We start from the raw sequence: 15,778 nt of genomic DNA, 5'->3' as shown, positions 1-15,778 counted from the left end.
GTTTATCAACAGGTTAGACCTTATAGAGGGAGAAATGCAAATAATAGTTTTGTATCAGTTAAAATATAATCATTAAAGGTCCCCAAAGCGGAGGTTAATTTAAAGGTACACAATAAAAATGGTTGCAATATATGGACTTATACATAGTTAAAATACTTGGTATCCCCCTTTTTAAAAGGCTTGTATAGGATTATCTTTTATTATCCCATAATGTTGAAAATGTAAAGAATATCAAAGGTAGCTATGTTCACCTTTCCAAGGTCTAGCACTGCCTCTCTGCTGCGGCCCCCAGTCTTTGTTGATAGTCTATAGTGGTGACATTATGACCATAGCACCCACTAATCACTGGGCTGAGAAGCTTGTTTTGTCCACATTGGTCTCACTGCTGAGCTCAGTGATTGTCTGCAGCAATTACATGCACTATAGTCATCATATCACTGCTGCAGTCTGTCAAGAAAGACCAGGGCAGTGGTGCAGAGTAGCGCCGAACCTGGGGAAGGTAAGCATAACTATGTTACCTGATATCTAAGTGATGAACATGAATCACAGACAACCTTTCTGGTGAGGTTTCTTTGATTCCCTGTCCATTCTTCATTTATGCAAAATTGCGACTAGCCTTTTATACTAATCCATAGACAACGTGCTTTCCTATTCTGAGACATTCCCCTCCTGCTTTTGTTTACATCAGCCATAATTAGGGGACAGTATCTCAGACTACACAAAAAAAGTGTGTATAGGATAGAAGGACACCCTGCCCTCCGGTCTTAAACTGATAAGTCTAGAGCAGTGGTGTGTATCGGACTACCAAAGCAAATTGTGCCTAGGATAGTACAACACCATCCTCCATATTCTTGAATGGATCAGTCTAGAGCAGGGGGCCTTGGACTGTCAAAGCAAAGTGTGCATAGGATACATAACACCCTCCCCTATCCTTGAATGGATAAGTTTAGAGTAGGGGGTGTAAGATAGATGCCTTGGCATTCCAGAAGACTATGGAGAATAAATAGTTTTTATTTATGCTTTTTAGTGCAGGTAATCAATATGAGTAATAAATGTTTTGGTCAAATTGACCTTCATCAGTATACCTGGTAGGATCCTACTTGAGCACCAATTACAGGAGTGCCGTGTTCTATACCGATAGAGCAGGGTGTGTGTTTCAGATTACCAAAGCAAATTGTGTATGGTATAGTATGACACCATCCTCCATATTCCTGAATGTCTACATCAAGGGTTGTGTCTTGGACTGTCCAAGCAAAGTGTGCATAGGATAGCATGACACCTTCTGCTATTCTTGAATGGATAAGTGTACAGCCGGGTGTATGTATCAGACTGCCAAAGTAAAGTGTGCATACAGTAGCGTGAGAAACCTGGGAATCTGTGGAACTACGCCAATAGGAAGAAAAAGGAGAACACCAGGTATTTTGCCCACGCATTATGTATCGAATGTAAACTATTTACTGTGAGCTGGAGGCAGCTTAGAACTGGGCATGGAATGTCAATGGCAGTATCTATCTGCATTGTTCCTTCCTATTGTTAAAGAAAACTTGATAGGCACATGGCACATTGTTTAAATGTTTTTTGTGCCAGTTGCATAAGAAAGCAATGTCATTTTCTATTTCACACACATAGATTTGATAAACTTTAACCAATTACAAAAATTAAGTTAAAGTGAAACTCCAACAATATTGAGAAACAGGAAACTGGGAAACGGTCAGCAGCAACGTTGTAGAAAACCTACAGTATATTGCCTTTTCTTGCTGCTGTTTCATTATTTTTTACTTGATTTTTTATCATATCGTATGTAAAAAAAATGTTGCTACTGGGAAACCATCAAAATGTAGGTAGCTGTGGGATTAAAATGATCTATAAGTCATAACTTAATGGTAATGCTGTATGGCTATTTACTTTTTGTGCATTTTTAGGCTTCTTCTGGAAGTAAAGGTTATAATTAGTAACTCCAGGTTACCTAACCCTATGGTAATTTAAAAACTCACCTATTAATCTCATAAAGTTTGCAATGGTAAATCCTCTTTAGGTCAGGGTCCCACTTGCAACTGCAATGCGAGAAACTCGCGTGAGTCTCTCGCCTCAACACCCGGCACTGCCGCCGGCACTTGGGAACAGAGCGTTCAGCTGCATAGAAATACATGAAGCCGCACACTCCGGTCCTAAGTGCCTGCGGCAGTGTCGGGAATTGAGGCGAGAGACTCACGCGGGTTTCTCGCATTGCAGTTGCAAGTGGGACACTGGCCTTAAGAGAACATTCTCCCATCATGCAGTTAACATACATCTTGATAGTTTCCAGGCAGAAATCATGTATTTTTTTAACAAAATGACCAAAAATAAGTCAAAGCAGCAAAAATAAGTAATAAGGATATGTGACAAAGAGGTAAAACCTTTCACAGGCTTAACATATAGGCATAATAACGCATTGTGGAGCTTCACTTTACGAGTCAATGCCATCATTAATTGTTTCTTCTTTAAAACAACCAGCATCTCGAGTTGCCCATTGATCCCTGTTACCAGTCACTATGATTAATTATTGCCTATATACTTATAAATACTTTTCACACCACTTAAAATAATGGATTATAAGTTAACCCTTGCCTCCCTCATTAAAAAAAAAAAATTGTCTTCTACCTCTGAAATGACTTCATTGATCAGTTTAAAACAAGTACAAAAATGCTAAGATTTCATCGAGCCCTATAGAATGAATATTGTTATCATATAAATCACATTTTATACAAGACATTCATACAGAAAAGCCAGTTTCTACAAATGAGAGGTAGACCTACGACTTATCACTATAGGTTTCCTGCTGCAGGAAAAAAAAATCATTTTTTTTACAGTCATTAAAAAAAGCTTAAAAAAAATTAACAATATATAAGTTGAAGGTTAGGCCCCATAATTTAAAGACAAAAGCTAGAATATGAAACACTCTTTAGCGTTTTCATAGCGTAAGATGCATAACAATGGGGCATATTACCTTATGGCAATTGGTTCTTTATAATCAATACATCATCATCAGTCAAGTACCAAAATAGAATTACTTCGGTTAATATTATGGTTTTAGATTTGTAAGAAACACCTTAGCAGATCTATCAGACGGAGTGTACGTATCTAGTGCTCTATATTATATTGCATAGTTGCTTTTTATCAAGACAGAAATTCCTGCGTAAAATAGAGACAGTTCATCACGCATTTCTTTTCCGTCCAGTCCTGGAATACTCAGTCAAAAAGGCAAAAAAAATGACATATTATATGATATGACTGGTTGGTATACTAGCCGGGATGTATATGTCACAGTGGAAGCACTTTATCCAGCAAAAGCCATTTACAGAATGCTATTCTGTCAAGCATTAAAAGTCAATGGAGCGTAGGAGATTTCATTTTTGGCTAGCAAAAGTCCAAAAAGATAAAGAAAGTGGTTTATTGTTTCACAATGTCGTCTCAATTCCCCGGCTTCTCCAGAAATAAGGGTCTTCGTCTGGCTCCAGCTCTATTCTAATTTGAGGCACAAGTCGTATGGGAGTTCTTGGTGGGCTGGAAAGCGAATAAAAAAAAAAAAACAAGAATTGTTATATTTCTCATCTGAAATGTTGTGTATAGCATGGACTTCATTTTTCATTCATATGCATATCTTCTTATAAGATCTCTACCGTCGTAGAATATTTTCAATTACTTTTCTATAACTTACATGATGATTGTGCACAGTTCAACATTTTTTCCGTTAGGATGGAGACTAATAACTTTATTATCTACATGTGACCGCTTACTCACTTACCGGGGCCTGGCATACTGTATCTTTCTGACCAATATTTAATATTACTGGTTAAAGTGGATCTGAGCTTAATCAGTTCAAGATCAGTCTATTTACCCGATTACGCACATTTTGGGGCATTTTCGTACATGTTGTTTAAAAATAATAATAATAATTTTATTTTATAAAGCGCCAACATATTCTGCGGCACTTTACAAATAAACGGGGACTTATACCTACAATAAATTCAATACAAGGTAAGATAATTGTAATAAATAGGGATTTTCATATAAAACTGCATGATCCGGTCAATAGCCAATGTGTTATCAAGTGCAGTTATCATGTGCATGGAGGGTGTGGAGACAGATGAGTAGGAGGGAGCAGATTATGAATAATGTTTAGAAGGAGGGAGCAGGGAAGAGTTAGGATAGTGAGTTGAGAATCTAGGTTTGTTTAAAGAGATGCGTTTTTAAAGCACACTTAAAAATATGGGGGCTACGTAACAGTCGGATCATTTGGGGAAGTGCATTCCAGAGAACTGGTGCAGCACAGGAGAAGTCTTGGAGACGGAGGTGCAAGGTTCAAATTATGGAGGATCTTAATCTTAGGTCAGTTTCAGAATGGAGGGAATGTGTAGGGCGATAGACCGAGATGAGGGAGGAGATATAGGGCGGTGCAGGACTGTGGAGAGCTTTGTGGGTGAGAGATATTAGTTTATATTGTATTCTGTATTGAAAGGGTAACCAGTGTAATGACTGGCACAAGGTGGAGGCGGACAGAAACATGATCCTGGCAGCCACATTCAGGATGGATTGGAGAGGAGAGAGTTTAGTTAGAGACTGATCAGAAGAGAATTGCAGTAGTCTAGACGAGAGTGAATAAGAGCGACAGTAAAAGAGTTTTAGCAGTTTGAAAGGTGAGAAAATGTCGGATTCTGGAGATGTTTTTAAGATGTAGGTGACATGAGCGAGTGAGTGATCGGATATAGGGAATAAAGGAAAGTTGTGTGTCAAATATAACTCCAAGACAGCGGGCGTGCTGCTTGGGAGTTGTGGTTGAACCCTCCAGGGTAATTTCAATATCAAGTAGAGTAAGGTTAGTACAAGGAGGAAACACAAGTAGTTCAGTTTTGGAGAGATTTAGTTTCAGATAGAGCGAGAACATTATATTAGAGACAGTGGACAAACAATCCTGGGTATTTTGTACTAGGGTGGGGGTGATGACAGGGAAAGAAGTGTACAATTGGGTGTCATAAACATAGAGATGATACTGAAACCCAAATCTATTGGTTGTTTGTCCAGTAGGGGCAGTATATAGAGAGAAGAGAAGGGAGCCTAGGATTGAGACCTGAGGAACGATGATAGTAAGGAGAATGAGGAGAGGGGTAAGAGCCGGCAAAACAAAAAAAAAATCAGATATTCAAATAATTATTGCATTTTTTTGTGATACATGGGGCTTCATTTTTTGCTATTGTCACACTCTTTGTTTTTATTTTTTTTGCCAATTTTGTATGATATTGTGGGGATAATAAAGGAAGTGTGTCTGTTTTTTATAGTTTCTTTTTGTTAATTTTATGTTTTAGGATGGCCACTGAAATACGTTTAAAAAATGTGTCCCATTTATGCATTTATCATTCATTTTCAATTTATTTAGTGCTTCCTAATACTGTGTACACAGCGCTACAGTAACAAACCATCTCTGCCTTCTATATGGGGAGTCTGGCTGTACCTGACAGCCAGATCCCAGCTCCTGCAGTTGCAGGATTGGATGCAGCTCCTCTACTACGCAGTGATGTACTAGAACATCATTGCAGAATAGAAAATGGACCACCCAGATGTTTATCATCTACAAGCGGTCCGGAAGCAGTCAATATGCAGCTCTATGCAAGGGCAGTATACTACAACTACTACAAGTCCCTATCTCAAAAACTCAAAACGGCACAATAAATTGTACATTTTAATTAGGATTCATTGAAACTTCTGTTTTCCGCATAATGTACATGTGCTATCATTGTTCTTCACAGATAGAATAAGTACTCATTATAATCTATGGGGAAATATAAGTGCAACATTTTATAATACTGTTTTGTAAGAAAGATATGATTTTATAGAGGATCCTGATGCTGGATTTTTGCGATTTTCCTATCCTACCTTGTTGAACCACAAGTCTCCATACCTCGGATCTCCTAGTGGCTGAGCAGACTTTTTCCTTTATTTGCTCATTATAACCTAAAAAAAGCTATTCACATGTCTGTGATTTTTTTAATATACATATCTCCGTGATGAAAAATCACGGAGATATGCATATTATTAATTCAAGTTCCAGATTAAAATCATCCATGCAAGTATGTGGGGCCATACAAATCAGTGGCACAACACATTGTCATCTATGTGCTATCCATTCCTGCAATAAAATAAAAACAATGCAAAATACAGCTTTTGATATAGGTCTAATGGGGCAGGAACCATGTAATAAATGTAGGAAGAAAATTGGGAATAATTGTGCAATTTGTATAAACGGTCTAGTTTCCGTTATGCTACTTCTCCATATGTTCCTCGCCAAATTCCCCACACAATGTACCCATTACCACGTACCCGTCCACTGAAATGCTACTATTCCCTGGACCACTAGGCTTACAGGTCTCACACACCAGTGCTGGTAATTGAAGTCCACCAGCAGCATACTCAATAGCCAGTTGAAGGGTTTTTAACACCACCATGCAGATTTAGTTAATCCTATTTACCTTCTAACATATTTCTGAGGATTATGCGCTTTAATTGAACAATGTTGATTGAGACCATAGAAAGTAAAACTATATTATGTCTCTTTTACACTGCACTCTGGAATCTTGATGGCAACCTTTTATTACTCCATTCATCTGAATGTAGATTTGTCCCATAAAGCTAAATACTGTACTGCACTTTTCACTTAATGAAAAAATAAGGTATGCAAAGGTTTTTTGAAGTGACCAATCCCAAAAAGACACTTCTGGCATTCCAGACCAGGAAAAGTGATACCTTTGGCACATAGTATACGGGCTGTGAATGTAATGTAAATACATATTATCCCTATTATACACTACTTATGCTATTCTCCCGCCTCCACTACTGCAACATCCTCCTCTGTGGCCTACCTAACCTTTCTCCTCGATATGTTTCCGAATTAGTCTCTTAATATCTTCCCTCACGAAATCTCCGGTGCTCCAAAGACCTCCATCTCTCCTCCACACTTATTTGCTCCTCACCCAACCGCCTCCAAGATTTCTCCTGAATATCCCCCATCCTCTGGAATTCTGTGCCCCAACACGTCCGGTTATCCACCACATTTGGATCCTTCAAAAGAAACCTGAAAACCTACCTCTTCAAAAAAGCTTACAGCCTGTAATGACCACACGGCCAGCTCAACACCATCAAAGCTACTGCAACCCTCGACCTGCTGTCTCCTTCCCCATAATCCTGTAGAATGTAAGCCCGCAAGGGCAGGGTCATATCCCCTCTGTACCAGTCTGTCATTGTTAGTTTGTTTACTGTAAGTGATATTTGTATTTTGATGTAACTCCTTCTCATGTACATGTTAATGGTGCTATATAAATAATAATAAAAAAATAATAATATTTAAAAGGAGTCTGTCAGCACAGTTCAAACCGAGTCCACCCACTTGGTGCATCCTTGGATCTTTCAGTATGCTGTCATAATACCATAAGCCCTATTGAAAGGGAGTGTGTCAGTAAAAAATGACTGCTATAAACAAGCTCAAGAGCACTCTTAACATGGCTGAGTAGTTCAGTGCACCTTACCACCTACTTGTTTTCCATCTAGTTCTCCGCCTACCTCTTTCTTAATTGACAGTTCTGGACTTACATGAGTCATGGAAGGGTGGAGTTAGATGGAAAAGATGTAGGAGGAAAAGTGCACTGAACTACTCAGCCAAAGATGTAGGAGGAAAAGTGCACTGAACTACTCAGCCAAAGATGTAGGAGGAAAAGTGCACTGAACTACTCAGCTAAATATGTAGGAGGAAAAGTGCACTGAACTACTCAGCCAAAGATGTAGGAGGAAAAGTGCACTGAACTACTCAGCAAAAGATGTAGGAGGAAAAGTGCACTGAACTACTCAGCTAAATATGTAGGAGGAAAAGTGCACTGAACTACTCAGCTAAAAATGTAGGAGGAAAAGTGCACTGAACTACTCAGCAAAAGATGTAGGAGGAAAAGTGCACTGAACTACTCAGCTAAATATTTAGGAGGAAAATTGTACTGAAGTACTCGGGCAAAGATGTAGAAGGAAAAGTGCACTGAACTACTCAGCAAAAGATGTAGGAGGATAAGTGCACTGAACTACTCAGCCATGCCAAGGGTGCTGCTTGTTTTCCATCTAGTTCTCCGCCTACCTCTTTCTTAATTGACAGTTCTGGACTTACATGAGTCATGGAAGGGTGGAGTTAGATGGAAAAGATGTAGGAGGAAAAGTGCACTGAACTACTCAGCCAAAGATGTAGGAGGAAAAGTGCACTGAACTACTCAGCCAAAGATGTAGGAGGAAAAGTGCACTGAACTACTCAGCTAAATATGTAGGAGGAAAAGTGCACTGAACTACTCAGCCAAAGATGTAGGAGGAAAAGTGCACTGAACTACTCAGCAAAAGATGTAGGAGGAAAAGTGCACTGAACTACTCAGCTAAATATGTAGGAGGAAAAGTGCACTGAACTACTCAGCTAAAAATGTAGGAGGAAAAGTGCACTGAACTACTCAGCAAAAGATGTAGGAGGAAAAGTGCACTGAACTACTCAGCTAAATATTTAGGAGGAAAATTGTACTGAAGTACTCGGGCAAAGATGTAGAAGGAAAAGTGCACTGAACTACTCAGCAAAAGATGTAGGAGGATAAGTGCACTGAACTACTCAGCCATGCCAAGGGTGCTGCTTGGTTTCAATAGTAATTTTAGACTTCCATTAATTTCTTGGGTTAATTTGTGTGCACTGCATGGGCAGGCAGAGCTGACAGCTATGGAGCTGTGGTACTGTACATACTCTCCCTTCATTACTACACAGACTATGAATCGTAGAAAAAGACCCCATGTAATGCCGTTACTTCAGAATAATTGACCAAAAAGAGGATATTTATTCTTTAATTAATGAAGAAAGCCTTATAGAAGTGAGCTATCATTGCATTTTGGTCTCTTGTAGCAGTAATAGATATAATTCCAAGTAGTGGTTATCATATATTTTCTGGTAAAAGATAACAAACCTCATTAGGGGTATGCCTCATCTGCACTTACAGCCATACCAAATTCTACAGATTTTGTTGCAAATTTGGTTGTGAAACTGCTGCAATTTGAAATCCACAGTGAAAATCCACAATAGAAATTGGACTGGAAATCTGCAGAACCAGTCAATTTACACTGTGGACTTCCATAAAATCTTATCTACAATGCTGATACTGTAATATGCAGTGGATTTCCCATCAAGAAGATATAGACTGGACATATTCGCACCCTTAGGTATACAGTAAGATCTATGTATATTAGACAGCTTACCTTGGCATAGTTGATTGAGTAAAAGGATGCTTTTCAGCAAGATGTGTGTCGTTCAAGGAATGTGAATGGCTTTTCTCCTGTTTTTAGTTAATAAAAGAAGAAAACAGATCAATGATATGCGTGTAGCCAGGCTATAATATAGGAAATGCATGCAATATTAGTGAAATAGTGGCAACTGGTACTCACAATGATGACATTAAATGTTGGCTACATTACTGTGGATTTTTTTTTTACTACTAAAGAATCATGTGTTTGTCTGTAACGGACATTACATGGATGTGTCGCGGATGGCATCGATGAGCTGTTAAGTCCACATCACAAACTCATTCGGAGAAATGTATGAGTTTGGTACATGAATCCGGCCCAACTCAGCCATGTATCCTCTATGTTTTCTGAAGACCCCCTGCCCACCAAAATAAAGGGCATGTAAAAACAGCTTAAGGCTATGATGTATCTGTGTGCAAACATATACTACAGGAGAACAACTGACTTCTATGTAGGGCTGAAAGCATTCCATCATATTAAAATCCATACATTTCAGGAGAATAGTGTAGGATTATTTCATTCCATACCCTAAAGTGTGGCCCACCATTTATTAGCTTCATGGGGAAAGTTTCTCCTTCTGGAGAGCATCAAGCCATTGTAAGGAGACTTATAGGCCATATAATGCTTCTTTGGGAAATAAAATATGTACGGCAATTAGCATCTTCACAGATGAACTCTGGTGCTAACAATTAAATGCAGACATAAAGTCAATATCAACCGTATAACAAGCCTAACCACATGACTAAGGATAAGAAACCAAACCAAAAACCCCATTTACAGACACGTGTTTCTTTTTTTTTTGCCCCTTATCAGTGCAAAGCAGGAGATCTGATTGGCTAGGTGATTGACATAGTTAGAAGCCTCTCACCTAACCAAATTAGATCTCTGGTTTTGCACTGAGGAGCTGCACCCCCACCCACCCCAGAACACAAATCTACAAATGGAGCTGCACCCCTACTCCTCCTAAGAACACAAATCTACAAATGGAGTGTCTGGTTTGGCTTTTTATCCTAAGCCATGTGACAAGGCTCTTTAAAAGGTCGATATTTACATTTAAGATTGCTACATCCAATTGATAGCGCTAGATTTCAAGTCCTTTTCCTCTCTGAAAGGGGATATTTGTATATTAGCTTGCTTTATATACATTATTCAGAGATTTAATGTAAAATAGTGGCCACCAAAAAAACATTGAAAAGTGGTCTTCCAGATGGTGGTCTTCTAAAAGAACACGTGGCACAGGAAATATAATCTGGCTTAGGAATGGTCTTCTCAAAGAGGTGGAGTCTGAAATCTTGTATATATTTCCTAGTATGCTGTCATTTGGTAACATTTAACACACATAGGTATAATATACATGAATGGGATAATGGATAATCATGGAGTGAAATGATGAGGTTAATATCAAGTAGTTACTGACAAATCATGGCACCTGAAAGAAAAGATACAGTGAAATAACAGCATATCCATCATAAAGAAGATGTAGATTACTTCCATTTTTAAAGGTATTGGTTTCCTATTTATTTTCTAAGAATAAGCATCAGAAATTGTAACAACTTTAAGAACTTTAGGTTCAATCGGCAAAAGGCTTAAATGGCACTTACGCCTGACAACTCTTCAAGTACTAAAAAAGTAATTTCTTTGGTAAGCTATGATGTCTTAACATGAAAGCCTATAGTGTAAATGGAACATGCAGCCAAGTAATAGTAGCCAATTATTTTTCTGCCTACTGTGAAATTCTTTCAATGCATATAAGCTCATAGCTCAGTTAATACTTTAATCCCATCACAGATCTCCTTGCAGAAGTTCTAATATCCTTATAATAAAGATGGAAACCAATAGCTTGTAGACAACTCCCGTCTACACCTTCAAGCAACAACAACATGCAATAAATCGCAAACAAAGGAAACCTAATGATTTGAGGACATTACAGTATCAATATAATACATTTGTTGACACGTCTAAATGGTGTGATCGTAGATGGAAGGAAACACAGAAGATGACAGATGAAACACAATGACAAATCATCTGTTGATGGTGAATTAGGATGTCCTGGAGATGACGAGGATCACTGATCAAGCATTATCATGATCATTAATAGGTTTATAAATAAGTTGGGAACCAAAGGAAACACAAAGAATTAGAAGAAAACGTGGAGTTTTGGTTAGATAACCTAATATTACTAAGAACCACCAGACAAGTGATGTAAAAGACAGAAAGTTTAAGTGTAGTTTTGTACACGGTGCTTAGCTACGCTGGAACGAAGGTCAGTAATACGCAAGCTTTTTTTTAGATCAGGATTAACATGTCACTTGCAATCAAGGATTAGAATTATTACTTTGGTTTAATATGAGCTGGAGAATTTAGCAAAGACTCTCACAAGGGTCAAATATCTGCAAGCGAAGGATTAAACAAAAATAATAACAATTAATATTGGCATTTATTACTGCCATGCCAATATAAAGAAGCCTATGGCAAGGGAAGTACATACTCTCCATCCCTAATTTCTAATGGGGATCAGGAGAATTGGACTGGGAAAGGTTATGTATGCAATATGGGTTAACCACTTGGAAAAACATGCAAATTGAATGAGTATGGGCCATAAGATTGACGTACAGCAAGAGCTGTCAATAAAAATGGGGAATTTTTTCTTGTAAACCACTGTGTGGGTCCACAATACATTACAAAAATGATTACTAATAATAAAAATCCAGCCTGGGCCTCAGTATCCCATGTCTTTTTACTTTGGTAGCCTAAAAAAGTGTGGTGCCCATGTGGCCTTCGAGACTACCAACATTCTGGGATTATCAATGTGGGTTACTGGTCAAGGAGTTAAGATAAAAAACAAGACCAAATGGGGCAAGCAATAAAAATGTCAGCACTATCATGGGCTGGACTCAAATTTACCATAGTGTACTGTTTTCTTCCACTGGCTAATCTGAAAAAAAAAAGTCAAGCTTTTATGGAATCCCACAATGCTTACTGGTCTTATTAATCACAGCTTGAAGTTCTATAAACCCTAATGCGGTATTTGGTTAATAGGTTTTACAAAGGTTATTTCATGAAGAACACAGTTAGGGATGAAGTTAGAAGCTCAGGCAAGATCTTTAGTGGACACGTGAAGACAAAAAGATAATTAGAAGATGAGTGACGGGAAAGTGATTTGTGAGAAGGACTGCTCGCAGGTGGCATGCAAGTGGTTAGATCTACTCACTCTCACCAGGTTTGCTATCGGAAAGGAACGGTTCCTGTTCCATGATGTCCATTGGGATTTTAATACTGGGGACTTTTTCTGAATAAGGGCTGTCAGACTGTGAAAGAAATGTGTAACAAATCTTAGAACAAACATTGTGACTTCCGCGTGTAGAGCAGACCGTCCCTCCTGTGGCATGGTTGATGTGCAGGCAACATTACATGGAAGAAGTCATACTATTGACATGTTAACTGCTTCCCCCTTTTTTATTTTCACGTGGATATTAACAGAAATCTCCAAACAGGAAACATAATTCCTTACTTTAATTTCTACAAAGCATTTCAGATATCCAAGAATAATATTTTAAAACAATGACAAAGAAAGAATCAGTGACTGTGGAACCAAGTATGTTTATACAATTTGTGGCACAGATTGGTAAAAGGAAATGTAGCAAAGAACTCAAAAAGAGCACACTAAAAACCTGTAAAAAATAGAAAAAAAAACCCAAAGCATTAAAAGGGAATATGTCACCCGGACTTTGCCATCTAATCTGGGAATATCATGAAATAGAAACAAAGCCCCCGATTTCAGCTATGCCTCAATTACTAGGCTATTTGCTATAGTTTTGATTACATCATTGATTTATCAGCAGGAAAGAGAGGTCTAGTAAACCTGCTGCTATGTAGCCCTCTAAATTCATGAGGTCTGTATAACCCCTCCCCTTACACTGATTGGCAGCTTTATGCCTATGCACAGTGCACACAGAAAACTGTCAATCAGTGGTTTGGATGCGGTTATACAAAGCTTAGCATTCTGAGAGCCAGGATATCTGCTATAAATAAAACTTAGTCAAAACTGCAGCAAGCAGCCCAGTAAGTGATACATAGTTGGGAATCAGAGTATCTGTCCCTACATCATGCTGTTCTCAAATGAGGCAGCAAAAATCTGAAGACAGATTCCCTTTAAGGCCCATCAGCCCATAACAATATTTGTTTGAGAATATAGCAAGTTGATTGTTTTCTTGCCCTTAAAAGGGGCTGCAATATCATCAGCAGCAATTTAGGACAAATACTTTTTGTGCAATTGTTCATCCCCAAGGAAATAAGCTGCTGACAATGACCATTTTGTGTCTGAATAAATTATGTGACAATTAAGTGTTTGCACTTTTGTGGTATAATTGGTAGACATTTTTACATGGGTCGATGCATGAGAGTCAAATTTCAGTTATCTAATCTGTGTTGTGTAAACCGGCCTTCAGTATAGTTATTTGGCTACTGGAAGACCACACAACATAGTCTTCTGCCTTTTGATCTTCATATTTGACGTTTGTTAACAGAAAAAGCCAACCATGATGAATTCAGCTAATCTAGCTGACTCTTCACCATAAGTAAGAACTTCACATTAACGTTGGATGGTCCGCCAAATTTATACCTATCGTATACGGCCAATTAATGAGTTCTTGAGCATATACGAAGTTCTCTGTAGACACTTGCTCTCAATATCAGTCTGCATCAAACCATTATGAGCCTTATCATGATCATAAACATCAAGATAAAGAGAATTCCTTTAGCACAAACCAATGTTGCAGAAATTCAATAAAAAGAGAAAATAACGTTTACAAGAGTGTATGTATTTTAGTGCATTGACCAGAACAGTAAGATGAAAAACAAGCCGCCGGGTTGAAGGTGGATGACCTGACGACTCACAGAGGACTACGCTCTACCACCAGGTCATAAACCTCAAGAAAATTCTTTAAGGTCAAGTAATTACAATAACATCCAACATAGAGCTACAGAAAAGCAGCATATATCAGGCTCCCACATCTTGTCTTATCCACAACTGTAGATTTGACTTGGCCTTCTCACGAACAATTTTACAGTAGTGGGGCCATAAAGCAAGCACACTTGTCCAATGACAGTTTTCATTTGGTAGCTTTGTATTTTATGAAGGGTAATAAGAATAATATGTATGTCACATGTTATGTTCATACTATTGCCATAGTTATAAGTCTATGCCAGGGATGCATGGAAAATTCCATATTTAGAGCTATTGTCTTTTTAGTTTTAAAAGGAACCTGTCACCTGAATTTGGCGGGACCGGTTTTCGGTCATATGGGCGGAGTTTTTGGGTGTTTTATTCACCCTTTCCTACCGGCTGGCTGCATGCTGGCCGCAATATTGGATTGAAGTTCATTCTCTGTCCCCTATAGTACACGCAATCTTGCCTTGCGCAGTCATGTACTGCGGAGGACAGAGAATGAACTTCAAGAGAAGTAAATTTCTATAATAAGATATAACACAAAGTTTCCATTTATTACATGTACTATTGATTTTTAAAAATAATTTTAAACAAAAGTTACTCCTTAATGGTGGAAAAATTCGATTTTAGAATATCAATAACTATATTATATTTGGACATTGCAGTACAGAAATGATTAAAAATTTTTATTTTACTTATATCTCATATTCTTAAAGAAGCACTGCCATGAACAGTTTTTTCCCCTAAGTGGATATACTGTAGTGTCAGTATGTTAACACATTCCATGTCCAAAGGAAAAAAGAAAAGTGGCACTCACCTGTCCAATAAAATGTCCTTTTATTTGGGTTTACATTAACCCCTTCATGACCTTGGGATTTTTCGTTTTTCCGTGTTCGTTTTTCACTCCCCTCCTTCCCAGAGCCATAACTTTTTTATTTTTCTGTGAATTTGGCCATGTGAGGGCTTATTTTTTGCGGGACGAGTTGTACTTTTGAACGACATCATTGGTTTTAGCATGTCGTGTACTAGAAAACGGGAAAAAAATTCCAAGTGAGGTGAAATTGCGAAAAAAGTGCAATCCCACACTTGTTTTTTGTTTGGCTTTTTTGCTAGGTTCACTAAATGCTAAAACTGACTTGCCATTATGATTCTCCAGGTCAGTACGAGTTCATAGACAACTAACATGACTAGGTTATTTTTTATCTAAGTGGTGAAAAAAAATTCCAAACTTTGCTAAAAAAAAAAAAAAAAAAAAAATTGCGCCATTTTCCGATACTTGTAGCGTCTCCAATTTTCGTGATATGGGGTCAGTTGAGGGCTTATTTTTTGCGTGCCGAGATGACGTTTTTAATTATAGCATTTTGGTGCAGATACGTTCTTTTGATCGCCCGTTATTGCATTTTAATGCAATGTCGCAGCGACCTAAAAAACGTAATTCTGGCGTTTCGAATTTTTTTCTCGCTACGCCGTTTAGCGATCAGGTTAATGCTT

The 15,778-nt window shown here is 38.2% G+C and overlaps 1 protein-coding gene across 3 annotated transcripts in view; it reads right to left on the bottom strand.

The window, feature by feature from the left end:
- Nucleotides 1-2,845: 2,845 nt before the first annotated feature.
- SLC4A4 (solute carrier family 4 member 4) overlaps nt 2,846-15,778 on the bottom strand; it is a 368,399-nt gene continuing 355,466 nt past the window's right edge. Inside the window, exons 25-27 of one of the 3 annotated variants that reach the window (XM_069743508.1) lie at nt 12,557-12,647; nt 9,295-9,371; nt 2,846-3,543 (exon numbers count right to left, since the gene is read on the bottom strand). In XM_069743508.1, coding sequence (XP_069599609.1) covers nt 9,328-9,371; nt 12,557-12,647 — 135 coding nt within the window. In that variant the 3' untranslated portion in view covers nt 2,846-3,543; nt 9,295-9,327. Of the gene's footprint in view, nt 3,544-9,294; nt 9,372-12,550; nt 12,648-15,778 lie in introns of all 3 variants that reach the window. The other 2 variants (XM_069743507.1, XM_069743505.1) reach the window with 2 other exon arrangements.

Source organism: Ranitomeya imitator, chromosome 1, assembly GCF_032444005.1.
Source record: "Ranitomeya imitator isolate aRanImi1 chromosome 1, aRanImi1.pri, whole genome shotgun sequence".
Taxonomy (NCBI): Eukaryota; Metazoa; Chordata; class Amphibia; order Anura; family Dendrobatidae; genus Ranitomeya; species Ranitomeya imitator.
Note: the sequence above shows the minus strand (reverse complement) of the source record. Positions and strands in the feature narration are given on the sequence as shown.